The 23133-nt window shown below is 38.5% G+C and overlaps 3 protein-coding genes and 1 pseudogene across 6 annotated transcripts in view; 2 read left to right on the forward strand and 2 right to left on the reverse strand.

Annotated features, from left to right (window-relative positions):
• Positions 1-1674, reverse strand: part of Cdc37l1 (cell division cycle 37 like 1, HSP90 cochaperone) — a 28872-nt gene extending 27198 nt beyond the window's left edge. The window contains exon 1 of one of the 2 annotated variants that reach the window (XM_004838236.4): positions 1395-1674. In XM_004838236.4, coding sequence (XP_004838293.1) covers positions 1395-1526 — 132 coding nt within the window. In that variant the 5' untranslated portion in view covers positions 1527-1674. The remainder of the gene's footprint in view (positions 1-1394) is intronic. The other variant, XM_087183483.1, reaches the window with a different exon arrangement.
• The window catches only part of Ak3 (adenylate kinase 3), a 117046-nt gene extending 108572 nt beyond the window's left edge, over positions 1-8474 (forward strand). For both annotated transcript variants that reach the window (XM_087183487.1, XM_021252789.2), the window contains one exon: positions 8170-8474. In XM_087183487.1, coding sequence (XP_087039613.1) covers positions 8170-8174 — 5 coding nt within the window. In that variant the 3' untranslated portion in view covers positions 8175-8474. The remainder of the gene's footprint in view (positions 1-8169) is intronic.
• A 272-nt stretch (positions 8475-8746) lies between these two features.
• LOC101715647 (pre-mRNA-splicing factor RBM22 pseudogene) lies at positions 8747-12649 on the reverse strand (annotated as a pseudogene).
• Positions 12650-20524: 7875 nt separating this feature from the next.
• Positions 20525-23133, forward strand: part of Spata6l (spermatogenesis associated 6 like) — a 101523-nt gene continuing 98914 nt past the window's right edge. The window contains exon 1 of one of the 2 annotated variants that reach the window (XM_087184002.1): positions 20525-20683. In XM_087184002.1, coding sequence (XP_087040128.1) covers positions 20645-20683 — 39 coding nt within the window. In that variant the 5' untranslated portion in view covers positions 20525-20644. The remainder of the gene's footprint in view (positions 20684-23133) is intronic. The other variant, XM_021252788.2, reaches the window with a different exon arrangement.

Genomic DNA, 23133 nt, shown 5'->3' on the forward strand with positions numbered 1-23133 from the left:
TATATTATTTCACAGTATGGACAGTGCAATGGGTAGGAAAAAAAATACTGGTCTGGCTGCAGTAAGTTCTAGTTTTGACCCTGTCACTTAAAATGCCCCAGAAAATCACTTGTAATTATGGAGATGAGCCTATTCACTTCTAAAATCCCTTTCACTCAAAGAAGTTTATGAGTGCTAAGTAAAAATTAATATAATAACATTTTAAATTTTGAGTTTCTGAGCTTCCTTGTGTAATGCAACCACAGTGCGCTGAAATTCTTGAGACCTTTTCTTTTCCTCCATATGCCTTCAAAATTGAAAATAGCAATTGCTGTTCATTCTTTCTCTGTATAAAGCAGTATGTTTTTTTTTTTTAATATAAAGACACTAGCAATCCATAATTAGTGGGTGACTACTGACCCATCAACTCTGATTCTGCCTCACTTTTCCCAGTGACCAGCTGGCTACGGTACAATCTGGTTATGAAACAGCATTTTTTTTTCTGTGTAAAGCCAACTAACTCAGCTAGTTGGACATAAATTGGCAACCAATTTAAACCACTCACCTTCATTAACATCTAGCAAAATGAATTTCGAAAAAAATTTTTTATCAATTGTTACATTTTTATTAGACCCCATTATACACAAAAGCCTCACAGGCAGACATCTAGTCTGCGATCCTGAAATATAATCCAAAACACATACGTTAGGGAGAAAAAAAAAATCAAGATAAGGGGATGTAAGTACATAAGCACCCTCTAGGAGAAAAATCCTAATAAACCACATTTGGGTAAGTTTCAGAGGCAAGAAAGCTTGATTGAAAACCACAGGTAGCATCAGAAACCCGAGGGAGAAGTCTGAAAAAACCGCAGGTCTGTGCCTATACGTTTTTATTGGACAATGACAAGAAAAACCAAAAACAAACCAGTAAAGGAAAGATGGGTCAGGCCAATAGGAGATATACGCCAGGAAAGCTAGGTTTACAGACTTTGCTCAGAAGGCAAAGTGGATGAAAGAGTAGGTCTCAATGTAACGTTATGGTACAATCACTCCCAGTTCCTATCAACTATGTACAAGTGAAACGCACAAGAGGACAAAGGGTCAATATTATACAGCGTGAGCCACCCCAAATGTGAGCGCTGTTAGGAAAGGAATTGGAGGAGTCTTCCAAGGGTGAGGATGGAGCACCCAAGGTGAAAGAAAAAAATATATATATGGGAAGCCTAGGAATAAATATAAGCCACCTCCTCTTCTCCCCGAAGATGCTACAACAGGGGTGGGATGGCATCAGGCCCCGGTCCAAGGGATAGAGGGGGGCGCAGAACTGGGCAGAGAAGTGGGTCCGGGAGGCGCGGCCCTCTCGGTGCTTGGCGACAGAATCGCCCTATTCCCCGCAGAACGCGAGCCCCGTCTCACCTGCGCGTCACCGCCCGGTAGCGGTGGGCAGCGGGGAGAACCGGGGGACACATCCAAGTCACTCTCTTCCTCAGCCTCACCCCCTGCTCGAGGGAGGCTCCAAGGTCCCGGCGGCGGCCACGGTTGCTCCATGTCCCGCTGGCCCTCACCCTACAAACGCCACTGCCAAACGACTTAAAGTGAACAGAAGCCGCTGCACGAATCCAGGCGCTGCAGCCGGCAGGGGCCGTTACCCAGAATCCCTTAGCTGGCCGACGCACACCTCGCGCAGGCCTGGGTCGTGCCACTGGCAGACGCCGGAAAAAGAAATAATCGGCTGGGTGCGTCACTTCCGGCTGGGGCGTGGCCGTGGGGAACGAGTCCCGGAGTTTGCCTTTAGGGCCGTGGGTGTAAAACTGTTCTGATTTGAATCGAAAGTCTTTTAATTCTTTGAGCGCCGATCATTTTAGCCTTCCTGGGGTTGGTGAGACGAAAGTCTTTTAATTCTTTGAGCGCCGATCATTTTAGCCTTCCTGGGGTTGGTGAGACGTTTGATAGGTAGGGTCAGATACTTGTTATCTCTGTTCTTTGCTTCGTAAATAGTGGATCCTGACTGCCGGGAGGCGCTGACCACATCTACTTTGCATGTTTAAAACTGCAGTTCATTCTTGTACAACTGATGTGTAAACCAATACCGTAGGTCTGCGGCGAGATTGGAGGGTAACATTTTTTAAAAGAGCTAATTTTTCACTCATGTCCAATTACGAACAGCAAGAGACCTTTGCAAAACTTGGCTGAAAAGAGAACATCTCAGATAAAGCGAACACGGCTCCAAAATGTTAGGACGAGTACTGTCAAAAACGAAGGAATAGGGAGGGCTTCCTGTAGTTCTCCATTATCTCCTCGAATCCTAAAGGTTTGTCAGTCATTGTTCCCTTTTTTTGAGAAGGGATCCAACTGGCCCGAGGTAACACATTTCAGGCCTTGCTGCTCTACTCGTAATTAGAGACCCAGATAAGAACAATGAAACATCACTTTTTCAGTCAATTGATTTTTGGAGTTGATTAATAGCAAGTGTTGACCAAGATGTGAGAAAATGTAATTGGAGAGAAAGTCATTTGTATAACCTTTTGGGCAGCTTACACGCATCAATTCAGCATATTTACTAGGAGGAAATTATCTGACAGTTATTTGGCACCAGTAACCAAAGATTTGTCTACAAAAATGTTTTGCTGTGGTAAGAAAAACCAATATATATACAGTAGAGGAACTTAAATATATTATGGTTTGTTAATACAATAGGATGTTAGGCTTTAGAAAGAGATCTAAATGTGCATATGTAGAAATAACTCCAAAATGAATTGAATTTTAAAAAGTAAGTTGCAGAATTAGATATTAGCATGTATATGTGGGGGGAGAGAGAGAGAGAGAGAGAGAGAGAGAGAGAGAGATCTTATGTAAAAACAAGTCCGTGTATATGTCTGCAGACTTCCCAGAGGGTATACAAAAAAATTACTACCTCTGGGGAATAAAGTTTCTGAGAATCTTTATTTTTCTCAATTAGCTTTCCTCTATTGTGCTAAATGAATATTTTCCAAAAATATATAACTTAACAATTAATTATATAAAATTTGAGAAGCACTGCACTTAAACTTTTTAACTTTAGGGGTGAAAGGCAAAGGAGAAAATGAAGGGAAAAAGAAAAGCCTGGTGTGGTGGCGTACACATGGAATCTCAGCATTCTTGGAGGCTGAGGCAAGAGGATGGCAAATTTGAGCCCAGATTGGGCAACTTCGGGACTTAGACCCTGTCTCAAAATAAACAATAAAGACGGCTGGGGATATAGCGTAGCTCAGTGCAAATGCCTTGGGTTCAAACCCCAGTACTTAAAAAGAAAAAAAAAAAAGAAGCCCACTTTTTTTCTTTTGCTTCTTTGAAGCCACAAAGCACTTGCAGCAGTGCCTGGCATAAAGTAAATTAGTTTTACATAATGCTAAATTCAATATAAATGCAAAGCTGTTGGTATTGGTGATAGTAATGGTTTTCCTCTTACCTCCTAATACTTTTCTTCAGTCTCTTAGCCTTCTAGTGGACCTCTCATTTTAGAATTCCTCAGATTTTGATAAATGGGATCTTCTCTGTTTCTGTGGCTTTAAATATACTTTGTATATTGACAATTCCCCAATTGAAATCCAAGCCCTGAACTTACCCTGGCACTTCAGATTCATGTCTACCTGCTGATTTTACATCTCTGTTTGAATGACTCATGCACATTTAAAATTTAACACATCCGAAAAAGAATTCTTGAGTCCCTCCCTTCCCCAAGACTCTTCTTCCTGTTCTCCATGTCAATATATGGCACCACTATCAAGTACAGAACCTAGAGGTTGGCCTTATTCCTACCTCTCCTTCACCTCTCATTTCTCATATCTAAACTAACAGCATGTCCTATTGTAACTAATAACACGTCCTGTTGGTTTTTTTTTTTTTATCTCCAAATACATCTTGAATCTGCTTCACTCCAACTTTACTGCTTCCTTCTTAGGCCAGGCCATTATGATGTTTCTTCAGGACTACTGGAGTCGCCATCCCTGCATATGTTCCATTCCTGCTCCTGAAAAATCTGTTTAGGTCATACCTCTGCATATCAATTATATGTGTTCAATGCAAATATAGCCCCAGCTATAAGAGTCTTAATCCATAAGGATATTTATTTTCTGTTTTACAAAAAGGATGAAATTACACGGTCCCAAAATAGGCTGAGCATTTTGCCAATTTTATCAATGACTCGGATTCTTTCAATCCTTTCTCTCCACAATTTGACTTTTGCCTTCAGGCTTCACACTCACAGAATAGCTGCCAAAGCTGTAGACTTCATTTCTTTTCATTCTTTTCCTTTTTTTTTTAAATGGTAATATAAAACAAAATTTCTTAACAAAATAATAAGAGAAGGGCCAGGGATTTAGCTCAGTGGTTCCGCTGCCTGCCTCGCAAGCACAAGGACCCGAGTTCAATCCCTGGTACCAAAAAAAACAAAAACAAAACCAAAAAATAATAATAAGAGAATAACAATGGTTAATACACCATGTATTGTTATCTTCAAAGTAGTTATTCGGAGTACCAGCCATTGACAAAAAAGATTCTCTTACAAAGAAGAAACATATTAGCGCAAAACTTTCTTTTCAATAAACTAAGAGACACTAGTAGTACAAATGAAAAAAATTAGCATATATATTAAAATATTTTTAAAGCAACAGAATAGGTAACTTGGGGAACCATTTGAATCTCCCCACTTCCTATTTATATCTTTCATTTTACTCCTCATTTGCATATATATACTTTGAGTTTCTTATATAAGATAAACCATGCAATATTTAAACTTGTGTATCTGACTTATTTCACTTAATACTATACTCTTAAGTTGCAGCCATTTACCTACAAATTCCTCAAGTTAATCTTTCTTTATGGCAGAGTAGTACTCCATTGTGTATAAATACCACATTTTCCTTATGTATTCACCTGTTGATGGACATGTATGCTGTTTCCAAGATCTAGCTATTAAATTGTGCTGTTATAAACAGGTATGAATGTAGCCCTATAATACGATAATTTTATCTCTTTTGGGAAGAAACGTAGAAGGGGAACAGCTGGGTCAAATAGGATTTCTAGTTCTAGTTTTTTGAGGACTCTCCATACTAATTCCAGAGTGGTTGTAATAGTTTACATTCCCACCAACAATGTAGAAGAGTTGTTTTTTCCCCACATCTTTGCCAGCATTTGTTAATATTAGATTTTTTGATGATAGCCATTCTTTCTGGAATAAGATGTTATCTAGAAGTTGTTTTAATTTATATTTCTCTAATGGCCAGAGATAGTGAAGATTTTTTTCATGTACTACATTTATTGGTCATTTGTACTTTTCCTCAGAAAAGCCTTTTCATTTTGGTTGCCCATTTTTTGATTGGGTCTTTTATTTGGGGGAGTCTAATTTTTTTGAGTTCTTTATATATTCTACATGTTAGTCTTCTGTTTGAGAAATAGCTGGCAAAAATATTTTTCCTATTCTGTTAGTTGTCTTTTTCACTCGGTTGTTTCCTATGCTGTGCAGAAGCTTTAAATTTGATATGATTCCATTTGTTGAGTTTCAGTATTATTTCTTGTGCCTTTGAGGTTCTGTTCAGAAAATCCTTGCCTATGCCTGTGTCTTCAAGAGTTGTACTTATTTTATCTTCCAGCAGATTAAGTATTTTTGGGGTTTTTTTTAATAATGCAAGCCCTTGTATGGCAATCCAAATTTATTGAACTACTGATGCTAAGTTATACAAAATTGCACCACTTTAAGTCTTTTAGTTTACATTTGGCTGCCTCAAAGTAGTCTTACCATTAGGTTTTGGTCACTTTAAATATTGTGGCTCCCTGTTGGATAGACACACAATCTGTACACCATAATGTTAATGTATACAAAGTAACAAGGCATTGTAAATAAAACATCAATAGTTGCTGCAAATTAGGCCTTGTGACCAATTACATGTGATGAAAATTACTTCCCACATTCACATCCACAGTACTTGACCACTATTTAATAGCTCAACCAAAACTACGCATGTGGAGTTGGGGATGGTGGTGCCTGTAATCCTAGCACCCTGGAGGTTGAGTCAAAAGGATCACTGTGAGTTCAAGGCCATCCTTGGCTACATTATGAGTTCAAGACCAGCTTGAACTACAAGAGAGACTGTCTTGAAAAAAAAAAACAAAACAAAAGAAAAGAAAAAGTTACACATGTGAAACAATACTAAACCTGCATTTTTGGTATTACAAATACACTTATGGATAAGCATGCAAGGGATTGACAATGAGAATCTACAGGTGAGGAAGCCTGAAACTGATTTACAAAAATTGTGAAATCATTGAAAATTTGTTTGAAAATATACAGTTCTTGTTGTAGATCTCCACTGCATATAAACATTGTTCCCTATGTAAACAAAACAAGAATCATAATAAGGACATTTGAAAAGTCTGGATATTTCCTTTCCAACAGATATTAAAGGCAACATCTCAAAGACATTATACTGAAAGGACTATCATATTTTAAAGATCACTGGCTGTGGGCGACTAGAGGAGAATTGAGGCCTAATTGGCCTCCTCTGTGAGCACAAAGGAGAAAGGCTGCACTCAGAAGTGATTGCATATTGCAGGGTCTAGGGAAAAGTTATGACACCTGAAGTTAGGTTGTTTACCAGAGTGCGTACTAATGGATATTGGAAAGCAGATGAATCTTGTGTTACTTTGATTGCTTGTGCCTATGTTTGGGTGAATAAAGGCAAGATGAGCCAGACGCGGGGGTAGTGGTCCTCTGCCTATGAAGAGACAAGAGCACCCTGGCTACTCCCATGTTAAACTGACTCCATGTCTCTTTGGCATTTATCCTCATTCATCCTGGGGTCAGGGAGAGCAGCTCTAGACCAGTTGGGTGGGTCAGTTTCAGGTTGGGACCTGGGCTTGGCTACAACTGCCTCCACAGGCTTTGAAAAGACTTTTTAAAACTATATAGCTGTGTTAGTCAAAGAGCTTATTTTGTACAATACAATGATAATGACCTTGTTTTTTTTTAAATACAATAAGCTATAGATGTCAAAGATGTGAAGTTATCTGGAGTAATGTATGTAGGAGCTTGTAGGAGCCATTGTGAGATATGTCAGTCAAAGCCCGGGTGTCTGAGAACTCCTGGAGGATATGACCACATCATTATCGCAGGAGCACGACAGGGAGCCCCTTATGTAGCCATAAATCAACCACACATGTACAGTGTGGTCATGCAAGGGCACACAGCTGTTGTTTTTCAGTGTGCTTCAATCTGTGTAATGGGCACTGTAACTCCTGTAGAAAAAAGACTTTTGTGACTGCTTGTTGCCAATGTCTGCCCCCATGTGCCTTCTTCTCTTTGGGATTCTCACCTGAAAAATTACCCCTTCACCCCGACCCCAACAGAGCTCTTTGGACTTTCTTTTATTATGCCAAAATAGTAGTGCTTTTAAGACTTAAATTATTGTAAATGATTGTAAATTATTCTCCAATACAGAGTATGGGGTGTATTAAAGTACACCATTTTCATACATGTGCAACATTGGTGGATGAAGAAATGTCTCTTAGCAGCAATACTGAATGTAGCCTTTGGTTTTACCAGCTGCATTTAGGACTATTTATAAAGAAAAATCTCTCTTGTGATACTGGAAAGTGATTAGAATGTGCAAACTGATATAGTAGCTTTCATCCACTTCTTAAAGGGTACCACCACAGGAAAATCCATTTAAAATGTTGGTAGGTTTAACAAAGTTGGAATGCTGGCCCTGTTGAACTGGGCAACAGGGCTTCAGATCTGGCTCAGAGCTACGATGCATTTAGTAGATTAAAGTAGCTGACATGATGATTTTTTAAAAACCCTGAGATTTTAATTATTTAAAAATAATACAACACATCAAATTTCCCTTATATCCACAATTCAGTTATATCCAAACATTCTAAGATCAAATAGTTCCCAGGGGATTACAATGAGACGCGGAAGACACACAAAGGTGAATGCTGAATATCAGAGTTACAGCTGCAGTTCACAAGTATTTCATTCAACATCCCCCAGAGCTTTTCTTTTCAGTTTGTTAAAGTGTTTTATAGGAAGTTTTTCAAAATAATTTCATCCCAAACAACAGGTTTCTTCAATGATACACAGCTCTATAAAATGTTTCTATCTGATTGCTAGGAATAAAAAGTAATTTTTACCCTTGTCTCTTTTTTTTTGTAGTATAAAGAAGTAAAACTATCAATCAAATTCCTTTACTAATATTTAAGGAGTCTACAGCTATACCACCCTTAATGCACCTGATCGCGTCTAATATTTGAGGAAAAGAAGAGGAAGTCTCTCGGTGTGACTTGAAAAGAGTTAAATCACACTTATACCACTACAATGATTAGTGCTGTTTTTTAGATGATAAAAAAGAAATACCCAATGGTCATAAAAATGGTCAAAATGTTTTTTACTACAGGTCAAATTTTGCCCCTTACCCCAAAAGATACAAAATAAACATATTGGATATGTGGATTGACTCATCTCTTGTCCCTGTACAAATTTAAGGAAACACGTTACATTTTCTTAGCAATGTTATAGAAGTAACCAGCTATGTCCACCACAGCTTATTTGAGGTCCAATGATGCTCTACATACATGGAGGGAAGCATGGGTGTCACTTTCCAACTGTGCACATCAGAACACACTCAGCTACCATGGAAACTACAAAGGAAACTTGTATTTATTCCAATATTCATATACTGTGATTTTAAAACAACCTTTCTTCCATAGAGCTCCAGAGTGGTGATAATGTGTTAGGGGCTGCTGTGTTTTCCAGCATGAGCTCCTATCTGCTGAGGATCCTGGGAAGGATAGTGAACTGGTCCTGAAGCCCTCTTGAAAGGACGGGTGGTCCCATTGGATGGAACATATGCAGCCCAATACCTGGGGGCAGGGGTGGGGCAGTCTCAGGGGATTGGTGTCAGGCCAATGTTCACCACTGCTGAGGACCACTGGGAGCAGGTTGAAATAGCTGGCAGAGGCTTCTTCTGCAGCTGCAGGAGGAAGAAGAGCTGGCAGTCCTGTAACAGGCTCTATCTTAATCCCAGAGTCTGTAGTTCCATCCTTCTTTTTCTTTCCCCCTAACTTCCTGGGATCTTCCCCATTTCACATTGAGTCTGCTGCCATTGCCAATCAACTTTATTAAAGGACTTCTCAGCAGCCACTTCCACAGCCTATCTTGTGGCAAACTGGGGGAAAGCACACTGCTGCCTCTGTGTGAGAGTGACTGTCTGGATCTCTCCAAACTGGTAGATATGATTTCTGAGATCTGTCTCAGTAATGGAGTCACCCAGACCACCAACTAGTGTGTCGATAGTCTTATCCTCTGGTGGGTCTAGAAGAGGCATTGTTGGAGCCTCCTTTAGAAGCTTATCTGCTACAGAGTCATTGATTCCACAAACTGGTCTTTCATATTCTGATCAGCAAGGGGTTCATCTAGATCTGTAAGTTTCTCATGTCTGTATGGACACTCCTCGCCACTGTTCTTTCACCCAGGAGCAAATGTGGGGTCTATTTTTGTAGTAGGGTGTGGTCTGGGACAGTTTAAGCACCATGTCACTGGTGGTTGTGGTTTTCCCCAGCATGCCAACTGGTCATGTTCCATCAGAGTTAGAAATTTCTCTCTCCATATTCTGCGTGTAGTACTCTTTGTTGACATCTGATTTTGGCATATGATCTTTAAAAGACAGTCCTTTGTCACCAACCTGAATGGGCAGGCCATACATACTGTAGGTCTAAGAGGCAGGTCTGACAGACATTCTTCAATTTACTGCAGGTTTGGCATACTTCAATCTTCTTGAAGTGCATACAGATCCTGGACACCAGTGAAACACTATGAATGGCCTGGCACAGATTTTGTATTGTTTCCCGTACTTTTCTTTGGTCATTTGTATATATGTTTTTTCTCTAAGACACATCTGGAATAGAATGGGGAAGTCTTCATCCTCCAAGTTCTGTCTGTTGTGGAAGTTGGGACCCAGAGAAGTCACCATTTTGAGAGCGTCCGGGGCAGAGGTAGTTTCTGAGTTGGGAGAGAGGCCGTGATGACTTTTTCCAGGCCTGGAGTTTTTCTGTTAATTTGCCACACTAGGTCCTAAAAGATTTCATTAACATTTATTTTTGATTTTGCAGAAGATTCTAAGAATGCATAGTTAGTTGTTCCACTGCCTTGCTAGATTTTGACCTTGCTCTTTTCCTACAACTCTCCTCTTCCAAGTCACTTTCATTACCAACCAGAATCACCTGGAACATCATCTGTGTCTTTAACTCAAAGAATCTGTTCTCTCAGTCCTTGTAAATCATCAAATGTGGACCGTGTTGTGATGGAATAGACTGAAGCAAAGCCTTGTCTATTTTTCATGTACAAATCCCTCATTGATGTGAAGTGTTCCATTCCTGCATTATCCAAGATTTCAAGCATATACTGCTGTACATCTACCTCACCTTGCTTCTTAAAAAGAATCTTATGTCATACGATCATATTTTTCAAAAAAATTCCTTGAACAAACTGTACAGTTAGAGTTGACTTTCCAGTGCTTCCTGAGCCAAGAATGACTAGCTTATACTTACACGTGATGTCAACTTGTCAAACTGAGTACTTCTCACACAGTTACCAGGTCACCTCAGCCAGTGTCACCCTGCACTCCCTTGAGTCACTGTTCCTAGTGCCATGATGCTCCTGCCAAGTGTTTCTGTTTTAACATTTAGAGCTTTGATTCATTTTGATTTTAGTTTAATAGAGACATGGGTCTAGACTCAATCTTCTGTGTGTGGATATCCAATTTTCAAATCATTTATTAAAGAGGCTATATTTCCTCTAGTGTATGTTTTTGGCCCACTGTCAAAGATCATAGCTAGCTGTATGTACCTGGGGATGCTTCTGCTTCTTCTATTCTGTTCTATTGAATCCCATGCCTGTTTTCATGTTTTCTATTGATTCCATGCCACTACTGTGCTGTTTTAATAACTATAGCTTTATAGTATAACTTGAGGTCTGGGATTGTGACGCCACCTGCTTTGCTTTTATTATCCAGGATGAGCTTTTGCTCTTCTGCATCTCTTATTATTTCATATGAATTTTAGGATTTTTTTCTAGATATGTGAGAAATGCCATTGGTATTTTGATTGGGATCACATTAAATCTGTGTATAAGTTTTGAAAGTATAGCCATTTGATTATATTAATTCTGCCCATCTAGTAACAGGGGTATCTTTCCATTTTCTGATGTCCTCCTCCTCAATTTCCTTTCTCAGAGTGATGTAATATTCATTGTAGAGATCTTTTACTGCCCTGGTTAGGTTAATTCCTAAGTATTTAATTTTTTGATGCTATTGTAAATGGTATTGTTTTCCTAATTTCTTCTTCAGTGAGTTCATTCTTAGTGTACAGAAATGCTATTGATTTCTGTGTGTTTATTTTGTAACCTGCTACATTGCTGAATTTCATTATTAATTCTAGGAGTCTTTTGATAAGTTTTTCATCAGTAAAGGATCATGTCATCTGCAAATAATGATACTTTTACTTCATCTTTTCCTATATGTATCCCTTTTATTTGTTTCTTTCTCTTTCCTGGTTGCTCTGGCTAATGTTTCAAAGACTGTGTTGAATAGGAGTAGTGATAATGGACATCTTTGTTGAGTGGTTCCACTAACCAATATATAATATCCCTCTTTACAGCTTTGGCTTCCACTTTGTCTGAAAATAGGATGTCTACTCCTGCTTGTTTTCAGGTTCCTGTTACATGGAACATTGTTTTCCATTCTTTGATTTTTAGTCTATGAATTTCTTTTTGTGTAAAATTTTTCTTTTATTCAGCATATCATTAGATTTTATTTCTTGATCCATTCTCTTAATCTGTGTCTTTTGATTGGTGAATTAAGTCCATTTACATTGATAGTTATAATTGATAGGCATTGATGTATTCCTTTCATTGTGTTATTTTCCTGTTGTTGTTTTAGTTTCTTTCCCTTCTATTTAATTGCTAACCCCACCTGATGTATTCTTTCTATTGGACCTTTTGGCATCCTTAGCTTCATTACGTCCTTATAGGATAGCCTAAATCATTTTTTGAAGTATTGCCTTGGTGGTCATGCATATCATTAGGTCCTTTTTTTATCATGGAAACATCTTATTTCTTCAACAATTGTGAAAGATAATTTTGTAGGAGGTAACATGGACCTCATTTCAAAACAGAACAGCAGCTGATGCAAGAACAGAGAGGAGGCAAAACTAGCTTTGTTCATTTGTGTCTCTCATATCAGGAATAAAAATATTTCTCAGAAGTTTCTAGTGACTTTCTCTCCTTCTATCTCATTGACCAGGACTGAATTAAATAATAATTCATTTCCTGAAGTTGAATACATCGCCACCCAAACAAAGCTGGAGCTCTTTTAAGAAGGGAAAAGGTGTGGCTATGAGATAGACGATCACATTGTCAGCCATAATTGTTTTAGTTCTTGTGCAGTCTAGTAGCAGTGTAACTCTTGAGTAGCAAAATTTTTTTTCTTTTGTCAAACATACCAGTTTCTTTCCTGACTCATGGCCCTTTCCATTTGATGTTCCTTTTGCCTGGATATCTTTTTGATTAGCTCTCTGAAAGTCTTACTAGAGATCATGCTTCTCTTCTTAGATATTAAGGCAAATTTCATACATTTAAGAAGCCACCAACTTTAAATCAGATTTTTAAAAAAAATTTTTTAAAAATAAATTAAAAAATTTAAAAAATTTAAAAAAATTTAAAAAATTTTTTAAAAATCAGATTTTTATTCCCTCTCCAACCTGTAGCTTTCTATCACATGTCTTTGGATATTTTCTTCTTTCACTCATCATGCTCTAATTATCTTATTTATGTTCACTTATTTATTTTTTTCTTTCAATAGAATGTGAGCTCCACATAAGCATAGATTGCTTCTTATTTATTTTTTTATCTACATTTTTCAGATCAGTGGCTGGTACATAGTGTAAATATGTGCTGAATAAATAGATGGAGATGAGAATGAATGGATGGAAACAAGAATAAATGAAATGTATTCAGGATTAGATAAAGGAAGGAGAATATGAAAAGGGAACAGAACAAGTCATATTTTGGTAGGAGACAAACGTATAGGTATAATAAAATCAGAAGTAGCCTCCTCTTGAGCTACGTCTGACTTCAGGGCCTTGATCTTGTATCAAAGCACAGTAGACACATAGACACTTAACACATACTCAAAAAAACCCACACATATGTATGTGTGCGCACATACACAGGGTCTTGCTATGTAATACGGGCTGGCCTTGAACTCACCACGTAATTCTGGCTGTCCTCAAACTCACAATGATCCTCCTGCCTCAGCCTCCTCAGTGCTGGGATTCAGGTGTGTACCACCACACCCTGCTAGTAGATACTTTTTAAAAACAAGTTTTGGAATTTAATAGTACTCTTTTCTATTTTCTGTGTTGGAAAGTAAATAAAACTCCTTAGAAATTGCTTTCCACCACAATTTTCATTACTCCTTTAGACATAGTGCTAGCCCACTGAAACTCAAAGGAGCAAGTTAGTCTTTTTCTGAATAGAAATTACCTTTAAATGGAAGGACTACGTTGTATGAAACACTCAAGGGCAGTCCCTGAGAAGGGTTTATGTCATCATTATGTAAGTATTTAGCCTACAAATGCATAAGCCAAAGAGTAACATAGAGTTCATATCATGAACTCTAATAAAGTTCTGTAAAATATACCCCATGTGGGGGTCCAGGTTCCAAATGACTTCAAAATTGTTAAAAGCCCTTCAATTGTCATTTGATTTCTTCCTTGGAAGTGCTCCTAATACTGGAAGAGAGGGACTATGGAGAAGTATGAATACTTAAAGAAATACCCAAGTTGCCAGCTCACATTTTGGATACACAGAACACTGTTTTTATAGTACAGTACTTCGTTTAAGTGGGTTTAAGTGGGTTTCCCTCTCAGTTGCTTTTAAGATATTACACACCATAATAATTTGCTTATCTCATCTGCATTTGAGGCAAATAGATCCACCATATTTTCTCTTTACGGATTATAAAATGAGGCATCTTTTTTTTGTATGTAAGACATTATCAAATGAAATTCTAGATGATGCCACCAAAAATTCTTTTGATAGGCTATTTTAGGGCAGAAGGCAATCCACAAAAGGAAATGGTAGCTTTTCTACTTCAAGTACATGTTTTAAAAATTGTTATAACAAAAGCTGGTTATGGTGGTGCACACTTGTAATTCTAGCACCCAGGAGGCTGAGGCAGGAGGATCACCTTGAGTTTGAGGCCAGCCTAGGTTACATAGTGAGTTTAGGACCAACCTAAACTACATAGACCCCGTCTCAAAAAATTTTTTTATGGGGGCCGGGATTTAGCTCAGTGGTTCCACTGCCTGCCTTGCAAGCATAAGGACCCAATCCCTGGTACCAAAAATAAAAAAAATTTATAATGAATATTTTAAATACAAAAGTATAGAATTGCAGAACCCTCATATATTCATCACCCAGATTCAATAACTATCTACATTTTCTACATTTGCTTTATTCTTTTTATTCATTTACTGGAGTTCTTAAAAATAAAATCCTAGCATTAGATCATTTTACTAATACATACTTTAATATGCATCTCTAAACAATGTTAATTATTTGTCTTACATAAACAGGGGGTTTTATCATACCTATTAAAATTAATTACTTGGTATTATTTTCCAGATAGTCTCAAATATTCCATGAATTTTATGCACAGACTCAGTCTCCAGACTCAAGAAATAACTGTCTTTTATATTTATCTTTCTTTAAAGTCTTACTTTAAAATATTTTCTTAACAGTATAACTTTCTCACAGTCTGATATACAGTGAAGAAAATTTTACCTTTCTGACATTTACTATGAATATATAAAAGGGCTCACTGAATTACATTATAGGTAACATCACATGTCCCCCTTTGTGACTCACAAGCAACACACATGAAACATTTTTGCTAAGAAAGTTCAAGTTGAATATAATCAAGCTACTAGAGCTACACTATCCAATACAATAGCCACACACAACTCTATAAGTGAACTGAAGCTAAATAAATTTAAAGTTCAGATTCCCACGTGCACTAATAACAGAATATCCATGTAGGTCTTGTGACTGCTGTACTAGACAGTGCAAGTAGAATAGTTCCATCATCACAGAATGGTCCTAAGGGGCAGCACTGCTCTAGAGCTAACTTAAAGGAAGTGAGGGGATTGTGAAACACTTAATTACTAATGACCCCACAAGGAAGCAGTCAGTTACATCTAGAATATGGAACATTCTATAGGACAACTGACTCAGTTTCTGACAACTCATTGTCATTAAAAAAAAAAAATGGGGGGCTGGGGATTTAGCTCAGTGGTTTAGCCGCCTGCTAAAGCCTGCACAAGCACAAGGACCAGAGTTTGATCCCCGGTACCAAAAAAAAAAAAAAGAAAATGGAAGGGGTGAAGGGAATTTGTCTGGATTCAAAGATAGTTGAGGCCTAACAACCAAATGTAATATGTAGACTTTGTTGAATAATTTGAACAAATCAGTACTCTGGAAATGCATTACTGCTGAAATAATCCAGGTTGTTTCAGATACTTGGGCATTTTTTTCTTTTCTGCATGCTTTTCTCACAGTTCATATAGGAAACTTAATCTGCTGGTGTTACACTTGCTAATGAATAATTCACTGGCTCTGAAGACCACAGGGGCTAACAAATGAATCCACTGTATCTGAACATAAATAAATGGCTTGCAACAAAAATTTGAAGTCTTTTAAAATTATACATTATGAAATAAACATTTATGTTTATGTCCTTGGAGAGACAACTACCTCTATTAAGGTTGTATGAATGGAATTGAGAGAAGGGGCCTTCTTTCCTCACTAGAGCCTTGTTAGATAACTCAAGTGACCTTTTTCTTGACATAGGATCAGAACTGAAGGCTCAGCATGCATTGGAGCAGTGGCCCTAAACCCTGATTTTACTACCTTTATCCTTTCAGACTCTAAATGAAGCTATAGGATCTCTTCCCAGAATAAGGCACATCTGCAAATGAAGGAAAGATTGCTCATCATTTCAGGGAGTTCAGGATCCCTGGGACAGTCACAGAATCACAGGGTTTAAAAACCCTGTACTCTAGTACACTTGCAAATGGATATCTAGTACACACTTGCAAATGGATATTTTTATGGCATGGAATTTATAGTATATGGACCAAAAAAGCTGCACCATGCTTTTTTCTTCTTAGGTCTATATTTTGAGATTATTTACTGTTAGGGTTAATAGCTCTGCCTTGTTGTTTTCCATGCTGTGTAATATTCCATCATATGTCTAAACCATAATTTAATTTGACCCTAGTGAACATTTAGTTGGTGTTTAGTATTTTATTTTTATGATGAAAAATGGGGTAGCATATGTCTGTTTTTAAGTATATCCATGGGATACATTCCTAGTAATGGAATTGCGAAGTTAAATTAAAAATTTTTTAATAAACATTTTACATTATTCTCCAGAGATGTTATATATCATAGGCAGAACAATGGCCTCCAAAGATGCCCATAATCCCTGTGTCTTGCTCAGCTTTCTTGCTGCTGGCACAAAATACCAGACATCCACAGCTAAAGAGGAGAGGTTTATTTTGCTCAGAGTTTCAGAGGTTTCAGTTTATGGTCAGCTCATTCCAAGGCAGGAACATCAAGGTGGAAGGACGTGAAGGAGGAAAGCTGCTCAACTCATGGCATCCAGGAAACAGAGAGCAGGGGAAGACCTAGAGAAAAAGGGTCTGGGACCAGATATAGACCCCCAGGATTACAACTCTATGACCCAGACACACCCAGCGGTATATTTTACTAATCTCTCAAGCCAATCAAGTTGACAATCAAGATTAACCATCAGACCCTGACACCCATGAATATGTTATCTTACAGAATAAAGACAAAATTAGATTTCAGATGGAATTAAGGCTGCTAATCAACTAAATTTAAGAGCAGTTGTTCTGGATTATCCGGGTGATCCCAATATAATCACAAAGGTCCTCAAAATTGGAAGAGAAATTGAGAAATGGCAGCATGAGAAAGACTTGGCTTGATGTTGGTGGCTTTGAAGACAGAGGAAGGCAGCTTTATGCCAAGGAATATGGGCAGCCTTCCAAACCTGGAAAAGCAAGAAAACAAAGAAGGCAAGGAATGCAGCCCTGCTGGCATCTCAGTCCAGTGATATCTGTGTGGGATGTCTGCTCCTTACAACTGGAAGACAATAAATGTGTTTTATTTCAAGCCCGAAAAGTTGTGATTGTTATGGTAACCATAGAAAACTAATACATTGTATGTATTTATGCTCCTAACAATGTGTGTTTCTTCACACCTCTCCTATTAATGTCTTTACAAAATAGAATATTCCTTTTGTTATTTGAAAAGAAGTGTTTATAATTTTCTTATAATTTTTTAGTGAAAAGGAGCCACAATTAATTGTCGTATTAATCTCAGCCATAATTGATTATCATATTCTTGTTCTTTGCTAATTTACTCATTGGCAAATTCCCATTTGGGGTATGGTTTCATTTTCTTGTGTGGGGCCAGGATGTGAACAGGATGTGCTGATCTGGCATGTCAGCAGTGCTGATGTCACTACTGATTAGGCTGCACTGCAGAAACACTCTGGGAATAGAAGTTGTTGACTGGGATCTGTTTACTGCCACGAAGAGTTACTGATAACCAGTGATGAACCATTCTCTCGAAGTAGTAACAGTTCAGTCCTTGAATGGCTTGGCTTGGCCTTCAGCAGAGGTGGCATCCTCACTAATTACTTTGCAAGGTAGGCCATAGGCATTGTACCTGTAGCAACTTTCACATCTCCATGACAGCTAGGAGTCAGATGACCATGATGGAGGAAATTAACAGAGCATAAATATTTTCTATCAATTCACTTAATATCCTTATGGCAGACTGGGTCAAATAGCTCTGCCTTGTTCTTTCTCATTTGACATCTGTAGTTTGCTCTGATGTGGTGAGATACCCCCGTACCTGTGTACATTGACTCTTACAAACTGGCTTTGCCATCTCTAAATTCAACATCTATTCCAAGGTATTCATTGAGTATCTGCTGTGTTAGTTACTTTGTATTCAAGCACACATCTAGGGTTTATAGGTTCTGGAGACAAATAATAAATCAACAATCGTGGAAACTGTACAAAGAGGCTTATTTATATTCATTGGGTAATACCCTAAATATAGATTGGATGATACCAAAGATACAGATTGAGGAAAGCAAAGGACCTAGATATAATTGTGTGGCCATGTAGAGAAGGATTAACAGAAAGAAAAAGAATGGCTAGATGCTGGGCATGGTGCCACACATGCCTATAATCCCAGCTAAATAGAGTTTGAAGTAGGAGGATTGAAATTTTGAGGCTGGACAGGGAAACTCTAAAGAAAAACATAAATAGGGCTGGGAATGTAGCTTAGTGGCAGAGTGCTTGCCTAGCATGTGTAAGGTCCTTGGTTTAATCCCCTTTACTAGAGGAGAAAGAGAAGGAACAGAAAGGGGGCCAGGGAATTGAAGGGAAGCCAGAAGAGGGCTGGGTCTGAGAAGCCAAGCAAGGAGAGTCCAGTTATATTGAATTAAAGACCAGAAAGGATATGATGGGTCAGTGTATCTCTAGGATTAATAGGATGTAGGGGCAATGATACTTAGGACACACCTGCATTCAAATGTAACTGCTGTCTTTATTAGTTGTGTAGTCTTGGGAAAAAGGCTGTTTGGCTTTAGATTCTGCATCTGTAAAATAGGTTTCTCCCTTAAAGAATTATTGTGGGGATAAATTAATATATGTGATGTGCCCAGGCTTTTGTAGATACTCATTACACACTTCCTTCCATTATACCTGTAGCTACTTATCTATAGATCCATTTTGATTGTCACTCTCTTTGATATCTTAGTATTGGTGTTATGGTTTGTATTTAGATATCCCACTAAAGCTTTATGTGGTCACAGGTGGGGCATTTTCAGAGGTGGCTGGACCTAGAATGCATGATGCTGGTATTAAGGGTATATGATTACTAAATCTATCCACTGATTGGTTTGGCACCATCCTAATCCTGGTAGCCTAGATAGAGTATAAAAGGGGCAGAAAAAAAAGCTGCTAAGGTCTCTTGCTTGCTTTGCTACCTTCTTCCCGCCATGAACTGTTTCTCCTCTGTGATGCCTGTCTGCCCCTGCCACCCTGCCTTGGAGCCAGCTAATGATGGACTGAAACCTCTACAAATTGTTAGCCAAATAAACCTTTCCTCTCTTAACTTTGGGCATCAACTATTTTATCTCAGTCATGAGAAAAGTAATTAAGACAACTGGCGACTTACCTATAGGAATCATCATAGGTGCTGTGAGCAGTGTTAAGGTGGCAAATCAGTGCTCTGGATACTGTAGGTAGCGAGGCACTCACCTAGTGCAGAGAGACAGCAGTAGGATCGGAGAAGGACACAGGATACAGCACCATCCTTCATCACACTGAGTTTTTCCCTTGCAGGTAAAGGAACTGAAATTACTTAAGTGAACACCTAGTTCTTCTCTAGGAACATCTTTGTGTACCATTTCCAATTGTATAAATCTCTAATGAAAAAATGAATAATAACACACACACACACACACACACACACACACACTTATTTTTAGAGGCAGCAGTGGCCCTCCCAGATTTTTTGAATTAGCTAGAAGCAGCCACTCACTTCTCCCTTCCTTTATTTTTTATCAGATTCAGTAAATGGAAAAATATAATTTCCTTTACTAAGAATTCTTGCTCTGCTTGCTACTTCAGACAGATTTTAGTTACAACGGCCTTTAGCAAATACAGTAACTACCTAATGTCAGATAATGTGATTAATTGCTAGCTTTAAACTCCAGGAAGGGCTGAACAATACATTGAAGAGAAGGAATGACAAATACTCCTATTTTTGTTAACAAAGAATACTCGACTTTTAAATATGTTACGCCTCCATTTCTAATTAGCACCCGTTTCAATATCTTGTGTCAGCGACCACGTTTTCTAAACCAAACACGAGGACATAATAAGCAAGAGAGTACCTTCAGGGATAGGCAACTATACGAAATTGGAATTGTTACAGAAATTTCAGAGCCTAGAGGTCGCGTGAACACTAAAAATGGGTAGTACTTAAATTATAACGGAACTATGATCTCACTCCACTTTTATACTTGAAACTGTAAACATTTTATAGTGATTGGATTGAAAACTAGGGCCCTTGGCATCTGCTGACCTAGCTCCCACTACAGTACTGAGCAGCAGGCTGGGGCTATCTCACCGCTCAGGACGCCCACAGCCCGCCGCGCTCTCTAGCAGAGCAATTGGGGCGGGGAGCGCGCCTGCGCCGGGCTTAGCTCTCGGTCTAAGGTCGAAGGTTGCGCGTTTGAGTGTCCATAGCAACGTGACGCTTCTGCCTTCTACATTCCTACCCCTTCGCGCTAGTTGTGAGAGACCCGTCCTGGTGCGAGGGACCTGGGCTAGGGGCGGGACACATGGGGGTGCAAGAGGATGGGGGGCTGGGGAAGCGTCTGGGAACAACTGCCCTAGGAAACTTGGTTTAAGGTTTGGCACAAAAGGAGCTTGTCATTCCAGTCCTCTTGCCCACGCAGGGAACGATGCCTCTGGAAGTGGTGGTGGAGCTGCAGATCCGGGCGGTAAGAAGTTCACGAACCTCCTTTCTTAAACCAAGTCAGGGTCTTAAATGGTTTGGGTTGTCTTCACCACCCCTCCCCCACTCACCACACACATCATCTTTTGGGACAAATCTTAACTTTGTCCTTAAGGTTTTTTACATTTGTCTTCTTGGACTTCATAAGCTTAGTTTCAGCCCAGCCTCTTCCCACTTTTTTTTTTTTTGTTCTTCCAAAGCCAACATATTTCTTAGCTTTATCATGAATTTTTATTGTTTTGAAACATTGCATTAAATTCAAGGAGGGTTTTCGTGTTTTTAGTATAAATATTCCTGATAATCTGCTCTCACTACGAACCAATCAAATGTTTTCTAAACTGTGTCCTTTAGCGATGGTTTGCTAATTCCAAAAGAGAAATTAATCAACAAAGGTTTTATAATTATTCACCACATCCTTCCTAAGAGAGGTGCTGGGGCAGAGTGAATTTATTGTTCCTCTGTAGACCTGTCATTCTCATTTTCAATTTCCATTTTCCAGTTCTTCCATTTGTAGTTAGTGCACTTTTGCTTCCAAGCTGTTAGGGGCTTCTGTACAGGCCATGTTTATAAGCACAAGGTAACTGGATAGTGCTAAGGAAAATCTGGCTAGCTTCCATACAATTAGCAAATGCTGAGGTTTCAACATCTAGGCAGTTGTGAAACAAAGGTAATAAAAACTTCCTATTTTGTCCCACTTTACTGACAGCAAATAAGGCCAGAGCATATTAATTGTACTCTCAATTAGCACAATTGCAAGCTCTCAAAATTGAGCAGGAAGAACCCTTGAAGCTGACTGTCTTCCATATCAAAGCAGAAATTTTTATCTCACTTCATTCAACATTAATTTTATTTTGAATTTTGAAAGGCATTTTTACTGTACAATTAATTAACAAAGAAATCAGTTTTCCATTCTGCAGTGCTTAGGATTGCTCCCCAAAGTTAGGTGAATTGTTCAGTGCTTCAGATTCCAGCAAACTCAAGCCTTGGCAACTAAAACAGGGACTCTAGAAGTTTAACTAAAGACAAGAAGGAAAAAAAAAAAAGACAAGAAGGCAAGCCCCAGTATTCAGACTGTGGACACTGCCAAAGGAAATTGCATTGCTTTCAAATGTCTAGCCTGAATATTGCTGTGATTAAAACAAAGGATCTCTCTGAGGTTAAACAACAAACCAAACCACTTAGAGCTTTACAGTATGGTTGATTCAGCAAGTAAAGAGGTAGTCAGTGTTCAGGGTGCTGTAGGAATGCAAATAACTTTATTTAGAGGAGTAGCTGTTCCTCTTTTGGTATAGCCCTCATTCTCACAGAGTTCATACTTTCCCCCAGTCAGAGCTTGCTTATCAGAGCCATTCTCCAGGTTCCTATCCACATCTCTATCAAATCAAAGTCTATAATTCTTTCTATTTATAAATACCAAAATCAGTTATTACCATAAGATACCAGTTCCATAGGTAATTTAAAGAATTTTTTTTTCATGTAGAGCAGCATTTAAAACACCCTCTTCTGTCTTCCACATCAAATAATGAGCAGAGTCCACCATGGATTTGGTGGTCTTTGGTCTTGATGATTTGGGGAGGTACCATGGATGAACAGCTTTAAATGTAAAGGTCAATGTAAACAGAATTTAGGGGTTATACTTAGTGCCTGATATAGAAAGAGCCTGTCCTGATGAATTTCAAGTTAAATACTGTTACCTAAAGCATGCTACATGCTGCATTAAAAAAACATGTTCTTTTCCTGTTTTATTAATGGGAACATTATTCAGTGGAGATGATGGGCACCAGGGCCCCATCTTCTGTCATACTGGTCACTGACATAACACGTGGTCAGCCTACCCCTAAACTGTTCCTCTGACTTTGCCCAGCAGCCTAGCTTTAGCTTCTGTCATGCCATGCTGCTGGTTGCCCACAAAATTAGCATGAAGTCATACTCTCTTACTTTACTGTGGGTACCTGAGACATGCCCACCTTTTAAGAGTTTCTTCTCTAAGTCCTTGATTTGCTCTCCAAATGCTAAAAGACAGAATTTGTGGGAAAGAAACATCCAAAGACCTTTCTAAAGGTATAGGGAAAGATAAGTACAGTAATCTTTTTTCTCATTGCCAGTCAACAAAGATGGAAGAGATAATATATAAAAGCTTACCAAGAAAATGAGGATTATGAAGAAATTTCCCCATTTGTTTTTTTTTTTTTTTTGGTACCAGGGATCGAACTCAGGACCTTGCTGTTATGAGGCAGGCGGTAAATTTCCCCATTTGTGACAACAGATCTTCAGGGAATAAACTGGTAAAACCTATGCCTTCCATTTTTAGAATACTGTTTCACGTCTATCTCAGGAAAAGGTCTAGGATTAGTATGTGGTTTATCTGTATGTATATTTATGGAATGAAGATAGTGTTTATTTCTCATAATTCAATTTACAAGGGATATGCTGATT

The sequence above is a fragment of the Heterocephalus glaber genome, unplaced genomic scaffold, assembly GCF_053883595.1.
Source record: "Heterocephalus glaber isolate CG9 unplaced genomic scaffold, H.glaber_assembly_v1.0 deba00001481, whole genome shotgun sequence".
In the NCBI taxonomy this organism is placed as follows: Eukaryota; Metazoa; Chordata; class Mammalia; order Rodentia; family Bathyergidae; genus Heterocephalus; species Heterocephalus glaber.